At 36.6% G+C, this 13,169-nt stretch overlaps 1 protein-coding gene across 1 annotated transcript in view; it reads left to right on the top strand.

Moving 5' to 3' along the window:
• LOC123557214 (cytoplasmic dynein 2 heavy chain 1-like) overlaps positions 1 to 13,169 on the top strand; it is a 105,789-nt gene that overhangs the window by 34,037 nt on the left and 58,583 nt on the right. The window contains exons 28-38 of the mRNA XM_053544602.1: positions 255 to 532; positions 1,210 to 1,349; positions 1,527 to 1,645; positions 2,368 to 2,550; positions 3,251 to 3,474; positions 4,152 to 4,258; positions 5,328 to 5,418; positions 5,858 to 5,981; positions 7,713 to 7,977; positions 8,434 to 8,641; positions 9,123 to 9,252. Of these exons, the coding sequence (XP_053400577.1) occupies positions 255 to 532; positions 1,210 to 1,349; positions 1,527 to 1,645; positions 2,368 to 2,550; positions 3,251 to 3,474; positions 4,152 to 4,258; positions 5,328 to 5,418; positions 5,858 to 5,981; positions 7,713 to 7,977; positions 8,434 to 8,641; positions 9,123 to 9,252 (1,869 nt within the window). The remainder of the gene's footprint in view (positions 1 to 254; positions 533 to 1,209; positions 1,350 to 1,526; positions 1,646 to 2,367; positions 2,551 to 3,250; positions 3,475 to 4,151; positions 4,259 to 5,327; positions 5,419 to 5,857; positions 5,982 to 7,712; positions 7,978 to 8,433; positions 8,642 to 9,122; positions 9,253 to 13,169) is intronic.

The raw sequence follows: 13,169 nt of genomic DNA, 5'->3' as shown, positions 1-13,169 counted from the left end.
TACACTGTTCTGACAGAATGAATGCAATATTGCTGTACTTTACACGTGCCGGGTTTTAGAAAATTAAAAGGTATGTCAGACATTTTGTGAAATTTGTTACAAATCACCTAAAATGATGTGATTTGGATAAAAAACATTTCACAATGTAATTTTTGTAGTAAAGTCTGACAGTTTGTGATTTTTTTTATAAATACCCTTTAAAGTTACACAAGCCATTATTTTTTTTAGAAACATTTTTATGTATTTCATTACAGATTCTCTGTCTAGCTGAACAAATCAGATTCAGTGAGAACTGTGAAGCAGCTATCAAACAAGGAAATCTGATGAACTTTGGCAGGGAGGTTGAAGGTCAGCTTGAGGGATACACCAGTGTTGACCTTGGAGAGGTTGGCGCCGATGAGGAGGCTCTGGTACTGGACCTGAAGCTTAAGGCACTGATCCTAGACACGATCCACAACATGGACGTGATACATCATCTTCTCAAAGCCAACATCAAGAATGCTGGCGAATGGATCTGGCAGAAACAACTCAGGTCAGTGAAATATTTCATGTATATTAAACTTCTATGGACAGTCTTGGGACAACTTGGCTATTAATTATGATATGTTTTAGAAAATGTTTGAGAAATATGACACATCATTGTATGAGTCAGTTAGAAACATTTATTTTGAAATTAAACAAGGACATAATAATTTCAAATTCCTTCATTCTTTGTTAGAATGATCCATGAAATGTAGAAAATGTTTATTTTCCAGCCTATAATTTGTTTTCTGCAGCTTCGTGGAAATGCTTCTTGTACTGATAACTGCTGTTTTTATTGAAAAGATATTTCTGTAGCTTTTGAAATTAAGGTAGTGGACCCATAGTGACAAACGGTAATTTCCGCTCGTTTAGGGATTTTCCATCTGCAATTTCGGCATTCTCCAGTTGTTGTGAAAAGTAATTTTCTGTTATGGCCGAAGGATGCCGAAATTGCATGCGGAAGATACGTAATGGCACGGAAATGGCTGATTGTCATTACGGGTCCTTTACCTTAAAAGAAGTACTTTCATTAAAACCCTATTGACTATAGATTACTCCTTACATTTACACTTCTTAGTAGTTAATTCAGGACGACATAGAACGTTTTTCTTTCATAACTCTTTGATATGATTATATTCTTTATCAAAAGTTTAAGGCCATTATAAAAGTTGTTATTTTGTATTGTAGGTTCTATATGAGAAGAGACAATATCTGTATCATGAGGATGGTGGATGCAGAGTTTGAGTATACATATGAGTACCAGGGGAATGCACAGAAACTTGTGCATACTCCACTCACGGACAAATGTTACCTCACACTTACACAAGGTATGTAGTGATAGTTCTGATTTAAATTAACAAATCATTATCAAATATTTATGAAAAAATCTGAAATATGAAATATGAATATTAAAATGAGTAATAAGAGTCTTTAAAATTTTAGTCCTCTTTCTATGTACTTATTTCTTTCTTCGTTTCACCATGATAATTGTATTTTCACTCCAGGTATGCATATGGGTCTGGGCGGTAACCCTTACGGACCTGCTGGTACAGGAAAGACTGAGTCTGTGAAAGCCCTTGGTGGACTGTTTGGTAGACAAGTGTTGGTCTTCAACTGTGATGAGGTAATGTGCTAACTCATAATTGAAAACACAAATTTGTAAACACTACATATGAGCCGTGCCATGGGAAAACCAACATAGTGGCTTTGCGACCAGCATGGATCCAGACCAGCCTGCGCATCCGCGCAGTCTGGTCAGAATCCATGCTGTTCGCTAATGGTTTCTCTAGTTCCAATAGACTTTGAAAGCGAACAGCATGGATCATGACTAGACTGCGCGGATGCACAGGCTGGTCTGGATCCATGCTGGTCGCAAAGCCACTATGTTGGTTTTCTTTTGGCGCGGCTCATATGATAAATTAATAGTACGTAGTATGTTGATTTCTCATGAAAATCAGAAAAATTCTTTGTTAGTGCAATTTAAATTTTGACAAGGTAATGTAACATTTTCCTTTGAAAATGATCAGAATTCAGTTGATATTTAACACTTATTAAAAAATAATTTGGAAGCATATTAGACATTAGAAAGGATTTTAGTATACTGATTTATTTAAGCTTATTTGGGATGAAACTTCAAGCTTATTTGAAACACTTCAGTCTGCATCCTAGAAAAACCAGTACTGATGTCATATGAGAAGGTGTGGTTGCGACACCATTGGGGCTCAGACTCACAACCTCTGAGTTGAGCAGCTGATACATAAACCACAATACCACTGCTCCCAGAAAGGAATTTTACGGTGTTAGAAAAGCTTAATTACTAATATGTGTTTGTATAAATATTATCAGGGTATAGATGTGAAGTCTATGGGTCGTATCTTCATTGGTCTGGTGAAATGTGGTGCCTGGGGATGTTTTGATGAGTTTAACAGGTTAGAGGAGGCCGTGCTGTCAGCAGTATCCATGCAGATCCAGGTCATTCAGGATGCCATCAAGAACAGACTTCCTCATGCCGAACTGCTTGGCAGAAATGTACGTTTGTTTCACTGTCAAATAGAGACTCTTTATGTTTGATTTAGAAGCATTATTTTATCAACAACATTTCAGTTTTGTATCTGTGGCCAGTAAGCCTAATCAATGCTCCTAGATTTTAGGTCAGTACTAACTTAGTTTTCTGTGAGTAGCATAACTTCACAACCTTATCCAGGGATGAATATTGAATGGCTCGAAGACATTTTGCCATCTCTAAAAATGTTCTGGATAACATATGCCTTGTCTTGTGTTGAACCCGAGACGTCATGAGTCATAGACTTGAACTCTACCTACTGAGTCACATTGGGCTGTTAAGGTATTGGCCCCATAATGACGAACGACAGTTTTTGTGCGTTATTTAATTCTCATCTGTTATTTTCACATTCTTCAGTCATATAGGTAGCTCATGTGAGCACTTGGTTCTGTTACAGATGGAAAATGCTGAAACCACATACATGTACAGAAAAAAACATAATCGAAAGGAAATTACATTTTATCATTAATGGTCTTATATCTTAAATGAATATGAGTTGGTTGCTTATTGAAGTAAAAACAGATTTGAACATTAATGACACCACTATAGGTCTGCTATGTATTTAGAAAATGTAAGATGAGCAGGAAGATATGAAATTGATAAAGACATGAAAAGCGGAATGTTTTACTGTTTTATTAACAGTTACTGTCTGTTTTTGTGATACAGGTGAACATTGATCACAACTCTGGTATCTTCATCACAATGAACCCAGCGGGTAAAGGTTATGGAGGTAGACAGAAGTTGCCGGACAACTTGAAACAGCTGTTCCGTCCTGTGGCCATGTCTAAACCTGACAACGAACAGATTGGTGAGGTCATCCTGTTCTCTGAGGGCTTTAAACAGGCCAAGAGTTTGGGTCGTAAATTGGTGGCCATCTTCAACCTATCTAGGTAAGTACTACCCTCGCTGGAATAGTTCAATCCTTTATATGCCACTTAATTGATACCCTTAGATGTTTATTCAAGTTTCAACATGCTAAGATATTAATTAACCATGGGATTATTTGCAAAACTCCTTTCCTCTCATTTTTGCAAATGGTGAAAAATTATCGCCAAAATTTCAAATCATTCACTAATATCAATGATATTTGTGTGCTGCAAGAAAGAGAGGCTATCACATGTAGTTTATTCTCATTTTGTAGGAGAGAGATGTTATTATCAATGAATATTTGGATGAATTTCAATATCACAGGGAAAATGCCATAACACTAACATGTTAAATGTCTGTGGAAGAACTGAAATACCATCAAACCTTTTTATTAACTGGTGAAAGGTCTCTATGGTCAAGTGTTTAAAGTTGCTGATTTCAAATCATTTGCCTGTTACCAATGTTTGTTCAAAACCTTGCTTAGAGCACAGAATTCTTCATGTGAGGAAGCCATCCAGCTGGCTTATGGAATGTCGGTGGTTTTACCTTCAAGTTGGTGCCTGCTCATGCCTAAAAACAATGCCTGGAGGAGCATCTTGGGACTTCCTCCACCATTAAAAGCTGGAAAAGTCACCATGTGACACTGAACCAAACCGGAAAAAAAAGTTATAAACTGGTAAACAAAACCACTGTTTTTCAGAGAGTTGTTATCACCCCAGCAGCACTATGACTGGGGATTGAGAGCCCTGAAAACTGTACTACGAGGATGTGGAAACCTGCTACAGATGAAGAAAAAAGCAGAATCTGGTATGTTGTTTTATTTCATTGACCACTGCTTAGATATAATGAAAGTGGTTACTGTCTAAAACAGATAGAGGAAAAAACTTTTAACATGGAAATCATGCTTTATATTCTGGAATTTTATTCTTAACATGAATATAAATAAACTTTAACCTGCAGTTTATTTACATCTGATGGAATTCTTCATATACATTCAGTATATATATATATATATATATATTGTTGAGTTTGCATATTGTGACATGTTGAACTTTAGTCATTGAAGTGGTTTATCAGTAGATGTTTTAGTGTTTGTGTCCCTCAGTCTGATTTTTTTTCTGTACAGTCTTCTTGTTTGCTTCAATGAGAGTGCTTGTGTACAAGAGCCTTATGCCTATTTCAAAGGTTAAGGTTACACTTGGGGTCAGAGGTCATGTCTGATCTTGTCTGACCTGAAACTTTGGCATACATTGAACAATGTTGAATTGGCAGGAATGTTTGGCGAAATGAGGCAGCGTGTCACATGCAAGATCCAGGTACCTATGAGGTCAAGGTCAGACACCGAGGTCTAAGGTTATGCCTGATTTTGTCTGGATTGTAACATGGTCATGCATGGAACAAACTTGCAAAAATATTTGACTCAGTGAAAGAATTGTTCAAAAGACCATAATTCGCAAAGCTATACATCCTTGCGATATTTGGTTTACACTGAGATATCTTGATAGGGAATTGAACTGTTACTACTTTACATATATGAGCCGTGCCATGGGAAAACCAACATAGTGGCTTTGCGACCAGCACGGATCCAGACCAGCCTGCGCATCCACGCAGTCTTGTCAGGATCCATGCTGTTAACTTTCAAAGTCTATTGCAGTTAGAGAAACTGTTAGCGAACAGCATGGATCCTGACCAGACTGCGCGGATGCGCAGGCTGGTCTGGATCCATGGTGGTCGCAAAGCCACTATGTTGGTTTTCTCATGGTGCGGCTCATATAGTTTCTTCTCTACAGTGAATTAATTTATACACTATCTTGTTGTTTTCTGTGTGACTGGCTGTTAATGTAACTTACATATTTTCATGGTTTAATTGTTTCAGGGAAGATAGATGGTGGTATGGAAGCCAAACTGGTTGTGCAGGCACTGAGGATCAACACCATCTCCAAACTGACTTTCTCAGACAGTGTCAGGTACAAGCACCTAATTTTGTAAAATTGCTTAGAAGATATAGATTTCCTTTATTAAATTCTAAACCTGTATGATTTTATTATATTTGTTATATCTAATAGTAAGGCAACACAGTGTTGAAAGAGATTTGAACTACGAGCTTTTCTAAGTTACTGCATGGTTAAAAAGTTTTCTGGTTTTTTTTTTAGTTTATTTAAGTGTTCATGCATGTTTATATAAGATGTGAATTATTCATGTGTGGTTTGGACAGTTCTAGGTCATTATATAAATACTGGTACATTGAAAATTATCTTTAACCAATAATTTTGATACAGTTGTTTTACTTATTTGTTAGCTTAATGGTGATGAAAGATTATTCAAATCACTCTTGAGTCAAAGTAACAGATTGTTAAAGTGTTTAATTGGACACAATGATAAATATTTTACATGTATATACTGTAGGTTTGATGCTCTGGTGAGGGATGTGTTCCCCAACATAGAATTTAAGGACATAGAGTATGAGACCCTGGCAGAAGCAATAAGAACGGTTTGCAAGGAAACAAATCTGGTAGCCAATGAAATGCAGGTATAATTGTTTTCCACTTTTACACACAAAAGATTATATCTTTCTCAATTCTGTATTCACTATTAAAATTGCATGCTTAGTATAAAATTGAAACATTTCAGAGTTTCTTAAGATAACTACAGTGGTATTTGTTAAGGAGGTAGGTTACCTTAATATTTGTATGTGCGCATGCCCAACTGGAAGCTAACGTGATGATTTACGACGACGTTTACGACAAACTAAATGTGTTTGTATATCCATTCTTCAGAAAAAAAATCATGAACCTGTCTCCGATCTGATGCTTAATGGTTTAATAATGCAGAAATAATGAATAAATTGCCGCAGAAACGCTTCAAAACATTGTTGCTTTAAAATGACGTCATTGATGTCGTGACGTTACGTGTCTGTTACTGCGCAAAATTAATAGCTTTTATTTTGAAAGTACGTAATTCTGTGCATTTTCTTTATATGAACTATTTTTAAACAGCCATTATTTGCTGAATTATTTTTTATGTGTCTTTCACTCTGAATAATAATCAATATTTTGCTTCTTTTATGTAGTTATATTGAAATGTTATGCGGAATGTAAGAACATGGATGATGGTAACCAATGTTATTGGGAATATAGCTGGGTGAAAGGTTACTTAATACGGCCATTTTCAAATAAAAATTGGGCAGTTTGATTTGTAATACCTATTTTTCAGTTTCCGTTGATAATTTGTTACTTATATATTAAAACTAAGCTCTAAAATTGTTCAAATTTCAGTAGAAAATTGTGGTTTCTTGAATTAAATTGATGTTACCATGGAAACGAAGCCCGTAACCTATATATCTAAATGTAAAATTCAAAAGCGTTGACACTGGTCTATTTAAGGAATACAGCTTCGGCTTTTTATTTGCATTTCAACAATATCCATGAGAATAATAGCAGCATGCAGAACGATTTTTCCATAAAAAATGTTAGACGAGGGGTACTGCTGTAAGTATTTTAAGCTGTGAAATTTGTTTAAATAAATGCAAATAACACGAAAATATTACTTACGTTAGAAATAAAATGTTTTAAAGCTACATTAACAAGAAATATAATCTTATTTAATATTTTTAATAAGAAATTAGGATAAAAAGCAAGATATAAGCTATTTTAAACATCTCTGTTGCCATGGTCACTTTAAACTTAGGGTACCATGTAAAATTCTTGGTATTTTGCTAATAATATTACCCAAATATTCCATGTTGGTCATTAACAGAATGGCACTGAAGCCGTAGAAAAAACCCATTTTCATACATAGTTGTTTAAAAATGAGAGAAAATGCGTTACCATGGAAACACGAGCCCCTCGACATATACATTTTAAGCTTTTATTAGAAAGTTAACGCGCATACTAGTAAAATTATTAATTATGCAGACTTCTACGGATAACAATGAAACCAAAATACACTGAAAACTGTTAAATATATGTATTTTCCTTCTTCTTTCTTTATAAAATACCTTTGGAGGGTCATGTTCTTCAAACCTGTATAAAAACTGTACTTGAAGGGCCAGAGATAAACAAAATTGAGATTGTAGCAGTTAAAAAATTAAATTAAACAAAATACTAAAAATTACTGCGGTTTAACTAATTTGAATTTATCCTGGTAACAAGGTAACCTACCTCCTTAAAGGCTTTCTTTACTTATTTAAGTTATTTTAAGTTACTGTTTAAATAGATAATGCATTGTTAGAAATCTTCATATAATATGTTGTATGTTGCAGATCAAGAAAGCACTAGAACTGTATGAACAGCTTAGACAGAGGACTGGTGTGGTGGTAGTTGGTCCTAGTGGCTCTGGCAAGTCCACCTTGTGGCGCATTTTAAGGCTTGGACTTCACAAACTGAACAAGACGGTAAAGCACTATACCATGAATCCCAAGGCAATGCCGAGGACCCAGTTGCTAGGTCAGATTGACATGGATACGAGAGAATGGACTGATGGTGTACTGACTTACAGTGCTAGACAGGTGGTGAAAGAACCTCAGGGTATGTACAATACTTTTATAGATATGGAGAACTTACTGTATCAACATACAAGTATATGACACTTCAGAGATGCATACAATACTCATCATTGACCATCAGAGGTCCAAAAAATTCTCTACGGAAACGGGAAATATAACACCAATAAACTTCTAGCATATGATAATATAGACCTATGTACATGACTATATTGGCATCTTCAGTAAGTTTCAATCACTTAATACCTAAGTTATTGCTGATGAAGAGTGTCAGGCTGCATGAGCGTGTCACCATCAAATAAATATAAGTTGCTTTATTTTTACCCACATACAAACTAAAACATGTCTTTAAACAAAGATTTGTCAATATTTGTCTTGGGTAGCATTACATTCTCTGTAACAAAAGTTGCCAGTAGATATATATTTGGCAGTAAAGTCTTTATACATTTTTTTAAGTCATAGCTCTCTTAACTCTTTGTAGAGGTTCAGTCTTGGATTATTTGTGATGGAGACATCGATCCCGAATGGATTGAGTCCCTGAACTCTGTCCTTGATGACAACCGTCTTCTCACCATGCCATCGGGAGAGCGTATCCAGTTTGGACCGAATGTCAACTTCCTGTTTGAGACACACGATCTGAGCTGCGCATCCCCGGCTACAATCTCCAGAATGGGAATGATCTTCCTGAGGTAATAATCTTTCTTGTATACAAGATATACAATTCTGTTTAGTTTAGATAAAAAAAGTGGCAGCCAGACATTTTACTAAAACAGTGTGCGAAGAATGTTTATATAAAGTTTGTTTGACAACAGCAAGTCTGGAGTTAAACTTTTCACATGTTTTTCATTGGTAAATAGTAGTAGTGTCCATGCTGAGTTAATATTTAATTAATGTCATGTATGATAGAATTATCATGTATTACTAAATGGAAAAACACTCTTACTTTAACCCAAGGTTACTCATTTAATGAATGTTTTATACAAATGACATTGAAAAAAAAGTATGCATTGACTTTTACCATTTACATTTCTTATAGTTCAATTTTGAGTTTTGTATTCAGTCTCAACCTTTGTGAAGATGAACTTTTAGATAAACTTCAAACTTGATGGAAGTGAAAGAATTTTAAATGTATTAAAAGCAAAAATCATTTTAAATGTTTTTTTTACTCAGTGATGAGGATACAGATGTGAAGGCATTGATACATTCATGGATCAGTGAGGTACCTGAGTCAGAGCAGCAAGTTTTGGCTGGTTATATTGAGGACTACTTCTACAAGGCGCTTGACTGGGTCCTTAAACAGGTATACATACATTCTGATTTTTATGCTATTACTTAGGGGTCCTCCTTGGCTGAGTGGTTAAGTTCATTGGCTTCGAATCACTTGCCCCTCACCTCTGTGAGTTTGAAACCTCACTTCAATGTGTAGAATTTTTTCATGTGAAGAAGTCATTCAGCTGGCATACGGAAGGTTGGTGCTTCTTACCTAGGTGCCCGCCATTGATGAAATATTGCCAGGAATGGCACCTGGAGACTTCCTCCAAAAATCACTGTATGACCTATATTTGTGTCAGTGTAATGTTAAACCCAGTTAGTATATTACCAAATGATTGAAAGAAGATTACTGTGAAGTCATTGATATTCCTGGGGACTAATTTTCGTGGATTTTGTGATTGAGCCAAGCCACGAACTTTAATCCCAACGAACTTGTAAAATTCCAGTTCATTTTATGTTCTAAAGTTGAAATCTATGAATTCATATCCCTACGAAATTGCCATTTTGACCAAAACCACGAAAGTTCATGCCCACGAAATTAAATGATTTCCCAGTATAGGAGATGAATCTGAGACATGACTTAAGTTTTGTTTTAAAGAAGTGTATCTTTTTTATGTGAAAGGTGAAGTTATTTTATGTTTTTCTTTCAATTTTGTTTTAACTGAGGGTATTTCTTTAAGTAAGCACAAGTTATGACAGTGTTTTGAGCTGTTTTTATTTACCTGAATAATATATTGCATTTCTATTCCTTAAGAAAAGTAAAGTAAGGAGTGATTTGAGTTTATTTCTTAGCTTGCAAAAACAAATAATACTTTGTATGATATTTGGTTTAAATAGACTGTAGCAGCTGTGTTACTTTTAACATGGAAATATAACATAACATTTTTGAGTATAGATCATTTTTTATACAGTGTGTATGTGGGTGGTGGGGGGGAGAAGACACTCTGTGTCATAAAGTGGTTTACGTCACTACTTTAAAATCACTAGTCCCTCTTTTTTGAGTTTGAGCCATTTCCATGTAATCGTTTGAAGTAAGTCATCCAGATGGCTTTTGGCAGGGTTGTGGTTCTTTTCAGGTGTATGCCGGTGCCTGAAATAATGCCTACAGATGCACCTTTGGTCTTTCTCAACCAGTGAAAGCTGCAAAGTCTCCATAATATGACCTAAACTGTGACTCTGTGACCTAAAAACTTTAAACCAAAATCATACAAAGTTAATGCTTTTTCTTCATATAGCTCTCTTTTTTATGCCCCCGAAGGGAGGCATATAGTTTTTGAACCGTCTGTCTGTCTGTCGGTCTGTCAGTCTGTCGGTCTGTCCGCAATTTTCGTGTCCGGTCCATATCTTTGTCATCGATGGATGGATTTTCAAATAACTTGGCATGAATGTGTACCACAGTAAGACGACGTGCAGTGCGCAAGACCCAGGTCCGTAGCTCAAAGGTCAAGGTCACACTTAGACGTTAAAGGATAGTGCATTGATGGGCGTGTCCGGTCCATATCTTTGTCATCGATGGATGGATTTTCAAATAACTTGGCATGAATGTGTACCACAGTAAGACGACGTGCAGTGCGCAAGACCCAGGTCCGTAGCTCAAAGGTCAAGGTCACATTTAGACGTTAAAGGATAGTGCATTGATTGGCGTGTCCGGTCCATATCTTTGTCATCGATGGATGGATTTTCAAATAACTTGGCATTAATGTGTACCACAGTAAGACGTGTCCTGCGCGAGACCCAGGTCCGTAGCTCAAAGGTCAAGGTCACACTTAGATGTTAAAGGATAGTGTATTGATGGGCATGTCCGGTCCATATCTTTGTCATCGATGGATGGATTTTCAAATAACTTGGCATGAATGTGTACCACAGTAAGACGACGTGTCACACGCAAGACCCAGGTCCGTAGCTCAAAGGTCAAGGTCACACTTAGACGTTAAAGATCATTTTTCATGATAGTGCATTGATGGGCATGTCCGGTCCATATCTTTGTCATTCATGCATGGATTTTAAAATAACTATGCATGAATGTGTGACACAGTAAGACGATGTGTCGCGCGCAAGACCCAGCTCCGTAGGTCAAAGGTCCTAAACTCTAACATTGGCCATAACTATTCATTCAAAGTGCCATCGGGGGCATGTGTCATCCTACGGAGACAGCTCTTGTTCTTTTCTAACAATTCCATATAGAGTGAAACCTAATTGAATTATCATTCAGCAAGTTGTGTGTTTTCAGTTTGATATTGCTTTGCTGATGCCGTCCTTTGTGAAGATGTTCTTAGTATTTTGTGATGAGATTTTTTTGTGATTGTTCAACTAGAAATGTTTGATTGTTTATTGGAATTTTTGTATACTTTAGTTAAGGCCATAATAATAGAAATATTTTTAACATAATTACTTCAAAAGAAGATTAATTTGTTCAGCAGAAATTTCCCTAAATAATTTACTGAGGTTAATGTACTGATGTTAATTTACTGATGTTAATGGCAATTTACCAAAACCAAAAATTAGAGTCCCAATACAATCTCCCGAGACTAATCACAGTGTAATGTGTCGGCCTCCAGTGTAGAGGTTATGGGTCAGGGAACATATTTCTTGTAATATTTCACCAAATTATTATACCCCCACAAAACGAAGTTTGGGGGGGGTATATAGGAGTGAGCTTGGCGGTCGGTCGGTCCGTTGGTTTTGCATGGTTTCCGGATGATAACTCAAGAAAGGATTGACCAATTGAAATAATTTTTAGTACACAGGTGTAACATCAGAAAATACAGGTCAAGTTCAAATTTGGGGTCAGTTGGTCAAAGGTCAAGGTCACAGTAACCCTGAACAGTTAAATGGTTTCCGGATGATAACTTGAGAACGCTTGGGCCTAGGATCATAAATTTTGGTACACAGGTGTAACATCGTGAAATGCAGGTCAGGTTCGACATTGAGGTCTGTAGGTCAAAGATCAAGGTCACAGGGACTCGGAACAGTTAAATGGTTTCTGGATGATAACTTGAGAATGCTTGGGCCTAGGATCATAAATTATGGTACACAGATGTAACATTATGAAATGCAGGTCAAGTTCGACTTTGAGGTCTGTAGGTCAAAGGTCAAGGTCACAGGGACTAGGAACAGTTAAACGGTTTCCGGATGATAACTTGAGAACGCTTGGGCCTAGGATCATAAATTTTGGTATACAGGTGTAACATCATGAAATGCAGGTCAAGTTTGACTTTGAGGTCTGTAGGTCAAAGGTCAAGGTCACAGTGACTCAGAACAGTTAAATGGTTTCCGGATGATAACTTGAGAACGCTTGGGCCAAGGATCATAAATTTTAGTACACAGGTGTAACATCATGAAATACAGGGCAAGTTCTACTTTGAGGTCAGTAGGTCAAAGGTCAAGGTTACAGTGACTTGGAACATTTAAACGGTTTCCGGATGATAACTTGAGAATGCTTGGGCCTAGGATCATGAAAATTGATAGGGAGGTTGGTTATGACTAGCAGATGACCCCTAATAATTTGAGGTCATTAGGTCACAGGTCAAGGTGACAGTGACCCGGAACATTTTAACAGTTTTCGGACAATAACTTGAGAATGCTTGGGACTAGGATCAGGAAACTTAATCTGGAGGTTGGTCATGTCAAGCAGATGACTCATATTGATTTTGAGTTCCAAAGGTCAAAGGTCATTTAAACCTTTTACGGACAATAACTTGAGAACGCTTGGGCGGAGGATCATGAAACTTCATAGGGAGGTTGATCATGACTAGCAGATGACCTCTGTTGATTTTGTGGTCAGTAGGTCAAAGGTCAAGCAAGTTCGGCTTTGACATTGGCTTAGTTCTGTGACAAGGCCATATTGTGGGGGTATAATTCATCATTCTTGTGACAACTCTAGTTGTATCTGAAGTTATTTTTCTTATCTCTGTTTTCTATAAGGACTTTGTGAACCTAGAGTTT

Source organism: Mercenaria mercenaria, chromosome 5, assembly GCF_021730395.1.
Source record: "Mercenaria mercenaria strain notata chromosome 5, MADL_Memer_1, whole genome shotgun sequence".
In the NCBI taxonomy this organism is placed as follows: Eukaryota; Metazoa; Mollusca; class Bivalvia; order Venerida; family Veneridae; genus Mercenaria; species Mercenaria mercenaria.
Note: the sequence above shows the minus strand (reverse complement) of the source record. Positions and strands in the feature narration are given on the sequence as shown.